Below are 9,235 nucleotides of genomic sequence, written 5' to 3'. Positions count from 1 at the left end.
AAAAAACACACACACACACAAATTCCTCATATTAATTGACTTTCTTATGGGAAAATTTAAGGATCCTATAAATTGGATGATAGTCTCCCACTTAATGTTTGTCCCTTAGGGTTTGGCCACTCAAGAGGAGGATAAATTGAGTGATTAAAATTTTTTGCTATTTTAATAAATATTCTTGATTAATTATTATTTTAGAGAATATATATTTGATAAATATAATAGATGATATTTGAGATTAAAAATAAATGCAAGCCACAAAATATAATAAGAATAAATAAAATGAGGCTCAAGATAATTTATAGTGGTTTGATATCTCCACTCATACCTAGTCCACTTTCCCAACGTCTAACCACCCTTAGGGTTCCACTAAACCAATTTCACCAAAGCTTCCACATTAACTCATCTTAGAAATTAGATACACACCTAGATTACAACAGGTTTTAAGTAACTACTACACCAAGATTTTCACCCTACCTTACCTTGGAAACTAAATTCACCTAGATTTTAACGGTTTTAGGAAACTCATACAGTCCACAATAATAGTGTAAATATTTACAAATAATTGTCCACACTTGGACACAAATAAATAAGCAATTAAGAATGAATTTACAAGGTAATGAAATATAAATAAATTTTGTAACCTCAAGTTTGATGGAGAAATTCAGAGTAGACTTGAAAATCTTTTTCTCCTCTTGCCTTATACTTAATTGTTTCTTGGATGCAACATAGGTATTTTATAACAAAGAGAAGATGTGTACGAACGAGATATCCAACAAGAAGAAGAAGGAAAAGGATTGAATAGAGAAACTCCCGAACATTTGGCGATCTCAGATGTGTCGATGGTGACTCATTTTTTCGATGAGTCATTTCTTTGGACAGAAGAAGATTAAACACTTACTCGAAATCTCACTTATCAGATTCCATTGTGGAAGACACCATTTTTTCTGAAGAATTCGACATGATCTATCTGATCCATACATAATATCATGAAAAATAGATACAAATTTTTTACTGCTACTTAGTATCAACAATAGGTTTGAAAAAGTATCTAAAAATATCAAATTTAGATATTTGTACCCTGTCAAAGTAAGGAACCATGGCATATATGTTTAGAATAGATTCCATTTTGAGATACTAAAATGAGACATATATGTACTACATCGTGTTTGTTTAAACCATGTGACAATGAGATTGTTTTAGTTCATAGCAATTTATTGAAAATATATGAAAATGAAACCAAATTTTATTATATATATGTGAAAATGAAATATTTTGCAGAGCCAGTATTGCTAAATTCAAATGCAATGCAATATGCTTAGAGATGGACTTGGAGTAGGAGACACCTTTAGAGGGCTTATTTATTTGATAAATTTAACACACCCTTAATGTTTGGTAAAAAGGCACTGACCATTCCTATACTTTTAGAAATGTCACCGTCATCTTTTGAGGTTAATTACCAGGCTAGTCATACCTCGTGTTGTTAAGTAATGGCAACTAATTTAAAAAAAAAATCTAAAATGCCCTTTCCTCGCTATAATTAAAAGAAAAAAAAAAAAAACTCAAAACTAGTTGTGTTTAGAAATGGTTGATAGTTTCCAGTTCTTTTAGAAAAAAAAAAAAAATCACATTGGGTTATTCCCCTTTGGTAAGAACCCATCAACCTTATGATGGTCTAGAGATAGAAAATGAATAAAAAGAGAGAAAGAAAGAGACATATATATATATATAAAGAAAAATAGAGAAATTGTCAACAATGCCTGATAAAGCTAAAGATATAGGAAGAGAGACGATCAGTGGTGGGGTTTCATCCCCATTATCAACAATGTAGAGAGGTAGAAATATATATATATACACACACACACACAAGTCCCTGATGCCCCATCACCAACAAACTCACCAGAATGGAATCGAAGAACTTAGAAATAGATTATTCTTAAAGAGTAAGAGATTATCGTTGTACCGATATCATTCCGATGACCGTCAATCATCAAAGAGAGGGAGGGGAGAGAAGAAAGATAGAGAAGACAAAGAGACAAAAAAATATGGTTTAAAAACAAGCATGAAATGGTAATTTGTGTGCTTAATAGTAGCAAGGGAGTATGGTGACATTTTTAAAAATATAGGGATAGTGGATGCCATTTTGCCAAACTTCAAAGGTGGTGTGTGAAAACTCTATTTATTTTTGCCTCACTTGGAATTGAAAGTAAACCTGGAGGATATTATTGTTAATATATGTACATATCATTTTTGGATGTTTAATCAAATTACTACGACATACCCATTTTTCTGCAGATATTTCTTTCAATATTTTTTTGGTGTCATCTCTCTTGTTTTATCTTCTCCAACTTCTCAAGGCCTTTATTTCCCGTGCTTGTTTTATGTATGTTTGTATTGAATCTTCCAATAGGGAAAAAAGGGGACAGCTATGAGAGATCTGTCTTCGTCATTTTCCACGAAAAGAATAAGGTGAAGATCACAAACAGGAAGGGACGGCATTGAGCCAAAAAGCTCCAAAAAGGGTTGCTGACATTACCAATGTCAATGCTCCCCTATTTATTTACAACTTCTACTCGCTGCATAGTCATAAATCTCAAACAAAACAAGAAGTTTGAAATTACTCCGCAATGGCGAAAGCTAGGTTGCTCTCTTTTCTGTACGCATTTCTATTTGCAGCATTGGTGCTAAATTGCCATTCCTATTCACATGAAAGAAAGGTATAGTGCATGTCTAGCTAGTTTTTGTGTTTCTTTTTTCTTTTCCTAATTAATAAGTAAGATTATACCACTTAAAATTTAACAAGAAAGTAACTAAAACTCACAATAACTCCAATTTAAAATCTCAGGTTCCCCAATGCTTTTCTTGCTAAGTTCGTGGGTTAGCATTATTTATATGGAAATAATTAAATTAATGTTGTGATTTGCATGTGATGTAAGGTTCATGTGGTGTACATGGGAGAGCGGCCTAAAGGAGATGCGCCCCTTGCATCTACGCACCATTCCATGCTGAAAAACGTACTTGGAAGGTTAATACATACATACACATACCTTAATTTGCTGCAACTTCTGGTACAATTGCATAAAGATTGGTGTTTGAATTTGTTTAATTAGTACTGAAGAATAAAAGTTGGCAAAATTATCGAATGATCACAAGAGGTTGTTTTCTAAGTTTAATGTGTGGATTGCATGCAGTGGTTCATCCACCAAAGACTCGCTAGTTTACAGCTACGGAAGGAGTTTCAATGGATTCGCAGCCAGACTAACCGATGAAGAAGTTGCTAAGCTTTCAGGTGAAAATTTTAAAAGCCTAGCATCTTAAGATATATAGATTTATCAAATATATTCATCAAATTAATTATTCATCATTACATGTTCTTTTACCCTTTAAAACGCTGATTATAACATATGGGGATTTGCAGAAATGGATGGGGTGGTATCAGTGATGCCGAATTATATACTGAAGTTGCACACAACAAGATCTTGGGACTTTATGGGTTTTAATGGCAAGCTTGGAAGTTCTAAAGAAGGAGATGTCATCGTTGCACTTTTGGACACTGGTAAATTTAATAATTTAATTGACCGTAATCATTTATATATATATATATATATGGCGTATCAGTCAACTCTGCTTGGACTGTTTACAACAGAAGCTAGAAGTTTATTTAATTTGTCTATGAATGGTATAGGAGTCTGGCCCGAATCAGATAGCTTCAGTGACGAAGGCCTGAGCCCGCCACCAGCTAAATGGAAGGGGACTTGCAAAGCCACCAATTTCACCTGCAACAAGTATGTACATGCATTCAACTTTCTTTCTTCCCAAAACCAATCATTTTGAAATGCATCACTTGATAATTAGAGCTTGAATTTTGTTCTTCCTTTTCCATTTTCTGAATCTTAAAGCAAGATCATTGGAGCCCGGTACTACAACAGCGACAACTTCTACGACATCACTGACTTCAGATCGCCAAGAGACTCCATCGGGCATGGAACTCACACTGCATCCACCGCAGCTGGCAGGGAGGTGGCTGATGCCAGCTACCTCGGCCTAGCCAAAGGAGTTGCGAAAGGCGGTGTCCCCGGCGCCAGGATCGCAGTGTACAAAGTTTGTTGGTCTTTCGGGTGTGGCCTTGCAGATATACTTGCAGCATTTGATGATGCAATCGCGGATGGAGTCGACATTATCTCTGTTTCCCTCGGATCAGACTGGCCAGTCGACTACCTAGAAGACCCTATTGCCATTGGAGCTTTCCATGCCATGAAGAACGGAATTCTGACCTCCAATTCTGCAGGAAATTCAGGACCCTTTCCGGTATCAGTATCCAACTTCGCGCCATGGACGTTAACAGTTGCCGCCAGCACCATCGACAGGAAGTTTATTGCCCAAGTTGTTCTAGGCAATGGACAAACTTTCACTGTAAGCTCTGGCTAGATATTTTAGAGAAGCTGGCCATATGGTGTTTTTCATTTGTTAGCACTGACATAATTTTCTTGGCACTATATAGGGGCTCTCCATTAACAGCTTTGACCTCAATGGAACCACATATCCTTTGATTTGGGGAGGAGATGCTGCAAACTATACCATTGGAGCTGATTCCACAGCTTCAGGACCATGTTTTCCCGAGGCCATGAATTCGTACCAAGTGAAAGGGAAGATCGTTCTTTGTGACGCGTACCCTCAAGGTTTTTTCTCTGATGGAGCCGCCATCCTGCTAGCTAATGGTGTCGGTACCATAATGACAGTGTCCGATCCCATTTACACTGATTTTGCCTTCAGTTACCCGCTGCCCGCAACACTAATCAGCGTGGACGACTGGGCGAAAATTTTGGAATACATTAGAGCAACAGAGTAAATTACCGTACTCAGTCCTAATTAGATAGTCTAAACTCTGTCTTCTCATTCTGTCATCATCGTCTTAATGTTGATCTCATAAACCTTTTCAGCAACCCCTTCGCAACCATTCTACTGGGTGAGACTCCTAAGGATGTTGTAGCACCTGTTGTCGCCTCATTTTCTTCAAGAGGACCTAGTCCTATCACTCCAGACATTCTCAAGGTGACCAAACGATTCGTCAAATGATCAATTTTCTTGCTTTGTTCTTTCTAATCGTGTCTCTAATATTGCATATACCTCGAACTAATGACGTGCAGCCTGATATCACTGCCCCTGGAGTCGACATCCTTGCAGCTTGGTCTCCGGTGGCTCCACCTTCCATCTACTATGATGACAAAAGGAGCGTAAACTTCAATATAATCTCTGGCACTTCGATGTCTTGTCCCCATGCCAGTGGCGCTGCTGCCTATGTTAAAGCTGTCCACCCGAACTGGTCTCCAGCCGCCATTAAATCTGCGCTCATGACCACAGGTGAGGAATGTGACACAACAATTTTTCACTGGTGAAGTTCACGCTAATCTTCTTTGGCATCTATACAACTTTGAACAAATCCTATTTCTATATGATCAGCTTATGTCATGGATCCAAGGAAGCACAAAGACCTTGAATTCTCATATGGGTCCGGTCACATTAACCCGGAGGCTGCAGTGAATCCCGGACTAGTCTTTGACGCATCAGTGGAAGATTACATTAACTTCCTCTGCAAACAGGGCTACAACACAACAACTCTAAGACAAATCACCGGGGACAATAGCACTTGCAGCAGCACAATTATTGGCAGAGCTTGGGACCTCAATTATCCTTCGTTCTCTCTATATGTGTTGGATGGCCAGAAGATCAATGGCGTTTTCCCCAGGACGGTAACCAATGTGGGCTCGGCAAACTCGACTTACACAGCTACAATGTACATGCCGGCAGACATCACTGTCACGGTTGAACCTTCGGTTCTCTCTTTCTCTGCTGTCGGAGAGCAAAAGAAATTCACAGTGACAGTAAATGGACCAGAAATTGCCCAACAGCCTATCGTGTCAGGCGCGATCTTCTGGAGCGATGGAGTCCGTGCTGTGAGAACCCCACTAGTGGTTTATAACTATCTCCCGGGTGCTCCTTATAACCTTGACAGCGACTCCACAACTAATAAGAAGGCTACCTTTAGAGGTTCTTCTATATTTCACAAGAAGATGATTACTGGAGACAACTAAATCCCACCCATGACTATGAACTATGAATTATGAATTATGATTCCCAGTGGTGAGGCTTTTTGTTGAGTGATTGAGGTAGTTGGGAAAGTTTACACTGCCTTCATGAAGTGTTATGGTATTGTTTTTAAGTTCCTCGGATGAGAAAAAGGTCACATCCAAGGGGGAAAATGTACTGGAAAAGGAGGCATATTCTCCAAGTCTTCTACTTTCCTTTTCATCTAATAATAAAAGTCAAGATAATATTGTCGCCTATAGACCCTATCCCAAGAAAGCCCTTGTATGTTGTTGCCTCTAGAAGACACATTCAATTGCTAAACACGAATGACACAAAGCATACTATTTTCACTTTTCATGTCATGTTACGTACTTTTTTCTAAAGTTGGAATACTTTCCAAAAAAAGAAAAAAAAAATCCTAAAAGTGGATTCTGAACACAACATACCAAACCCATTCTGTACTTGCTTATGAAAACAGAAACACAAAGCAAATTCCAAAATTGCAGCCAAGTACAGTGCAATGTGTGTCCCCAAGCAAGTATACAGTCACTTGATATTTTGATGCACTAGCATACTTGGGAGACGAGAAGTCCATTAAATTTTATTTTGTTTTCTCGTGTTAGTTTTTGAAAACCTTTTGACTTCTATGTCTTGTGAACGTGTGTTGTTTGTCTTGGAAATATGGCTTGCATTGGAAAGTCCTAAAGCAATAAGTGTAGGGAAAATAACTCGGAGTATCTTTTATAATCTCTATATATATCTTTGTGAATGGAAATCTAAGGATTCTTTGAGAATATATATATATATATATATTACAAGTCCTCTCCTTGCTTGAAGTGAACGAGTCTTTCTAAATATCAAGCGTGTGGCTTGGTCGTGTGAGTGTCTTCCGCAATTAGCAACGTTGAGTGACGCCCGCAGCCTCTAGTCCAATGATTCCCGAAATTATCCTAACCTTGAAGGTTCCAACCTACATTAAATAGGTATCAGAGCAAGAAAATCCAGATTTCGAGGGATTTTTCTTTGTTCCAGTGATTATGCCTCCTATGCAGCGACGAAATGTTAAGGATGTCACCTTATGTGACGAGGTCGCTGAATTGCGACGATCTAATCAAATGCTTTAAGAAACAATGACAGAGATTCTCCAAAGGATGCAAAATTCCCTCACACGAAGTCAAAGAAGTCACTCCAGAAATTCAAGAAGCCAAGATGACATGGAAGAGGAATCTGATTCGTTTGGTTCAAAAGAAAATTCAGAAGTAGTTTTTGGTGATTGTTGGGCCATGGAACGATTAGCAAGAGCTCTTGAAGGGACAGACACGTGCCCGATTTCGAAGGAAAGTTAGATCCTGATGAATACTGTGACTAGATTGCGTCTTTGGAAGCATTCTTTGAATGGAAAAACTTGACAGAAGAAAGAAAGGTGCAATTTGTTGCTACAAAATTGAAGGGACATGCTTTGGTTTGGTGGAAACAATATCAATGAAGTCGAGATAGATGAGCAGTCCCAAGAGTTCACACATGGGTAGAGATGAAGTTAAAGTTGGATGAGAAATTTCTTCCGCTAGATTACTCACAGTCCTTGTACCAGAAGTTCCACCATATTCGCCATTGCAATGAACAATCTATGGCCGATTACACAGAGCAATTCTACAGGTTGTTGAGTCGGATTAATCTTACGGAAATAGATGATCAGCTTGTTGTGAGATACACAAGTGGCTTAAAACTCAATCTTCAAGGGGAGTTAATGATGCATCCCATCCATTCGCTTAAAAAGGCATATCAAATGGCTCTTAAAGCAGAGGAAAAAGTTAAATGGGCCTCTTTCGGAAAACGTAACAATAGTAAAGCTTTGAAAACAAAGATAGTGATCCCCAACAAAAAAAATTCAACACCCAACTTTGAGCGTCCAAACCCACATGCTAGGGGAGGAAAAAAGGACCTTGGTAAGACTACATCTTCAAGTTTCAAGTGTTTCAGGTGTGGTGAAGCTGGTCATTGTGCATATGAATGTCCTTCCAAGAAGGCTGAGGTGAATGTTGTTCAAGAAGGGCAAGAAGAAGATGAGGAAGAGCCTATTTATGATGAAGAGCCTGAAGGTGGAACTGAAAATGAGTATTGTGAACCTGACTATGATGCTGAAAGTCTTGTGATTCAAAAGGTAATGATTGTTCAAGAAGATGATCAATTGCTCAAGCATAACATCTTCTGAACTTATTGCTTGACCAATGAAAAAAAGTGTATCTTGATGGTTGATTCTGGAAGTGTAGAAATATGGTGTCTAAGATGATGGTCGAAAAGCTGAAATTTCCTTGTGAGCAGCATCCTAAACCCTACGAGGTGTCATGGTTAAAGAAAGGAGGAGAGGTTTTGGTAACATAGAGATGCCAGGTGAAATTCTCCATTGGAAAGTACGAAGACAAGCTCTAGTTTGACGTCTTTCCTATGGACGCTTGTCACTTACTCCTTGGGAGACCATGGTAATATGATCGATGTGCTCAACATGATTGGAAGAAGAACACCTACACAATTAAGAAAGGCGGGGTAACATTTGTGTTAAACCCTTTGAAGGATGTCCCCACGAGTGTGGCATCTCAAGGCCCAGTTAGCTTGTTATCCTATAGAGCTATCGAAAAGTTTCCAGTAAAGAAAAGGTGGCATATGCTTTGGTGGTTGTAGGGGAAGATACCAAAGATGTTCCTAAAGAAGTTTTACATCTATTCCATAGATTTGAAGGTTTAGTTCCGGATGAATTACTTGCTTACTTGCCTCATCTTCGTGATATTCAACATCAAATTGATTTCATACCAAGTGCAATCCTTCCTAACTTGCCCTATTATAGAATGTCACCTAATGAACATGTTGAATTGGAAAGACAAGTTGAAGAATTGCTAAAAAAAGGGCTGATTAGGGAGTCATCAAGTCCATGCATTGTACTAGCCCTTCTAACACCAAAAAATGATGGAACTTGGAGGATATGTATTGATAGTAGGGCAGATAACAATGAAGTATCGATTCCCAATCCCCCGTCTCAATGACATGTTTGATATGCTTTGTGGTGCAAAGGTCTTTTCTAAAATTAATCTTAGGAGTGGATACCATCAAATTCGAATTAAATCCAGACATGAATGGAAAATAGCTTTTAAAATAA

General features: G+C 38.3%; 1 protein-coding gene across 1 annotated transcript; it reads left to right on the top strand.

Moving 5' to 3' along the window:
- The first annotated feature begins 2,624 nt into the window (after positions 1 to 2,624).
- Positions 2,625 to 6,143, top strand: LOC127814093 (cucumisin-like). The gene is made up of 10 exons (XM_052355357.1): positions 2,625 to 2,714; positions 2,934 to 3,022; positions 3,189 to 3,286; positions 3,416 to 3,553; positions 3,683 to 3,782; positions 3,897 to 4,410; positions 4,499 to 4,842; positions 4,938 to 5,049; positions 5,145 to 5,358; positions 5,458 to 6,143. The coding sequence occupies exons 1-10, from the start codon at positions 2,625 to 2,627 to the stop codon at positions 6,087 to 6,089; spliced, it is 2,331 nt and encodes a 776-aa protein (XP_052211317.1). The 3' UTR covers positions 6,090 to 6,143.
- The last annotated feature ends 3,092 nt before the right edge of the window (positions 6,144 to 9,235 follow it).

This window comes from Diospyros lotus, chromosome 12 (assembly GCF_014633365.1).
Source record: "Diospyros lotus cultivar Yz01 chromosome 12, ASM1463336v1, whole genome shotgun sequence".
In the NCBI taxonomy this organism is placed as follows: Eukaryota; Viridiplantae; Streptophyta; class Magnoliopsida; order Ericales; family Ebenaceae; genus Diospyros; species Diospyros lotus.
This window is presented reverse-complemented; position numbering and strand designations above follow the sequence as displayed.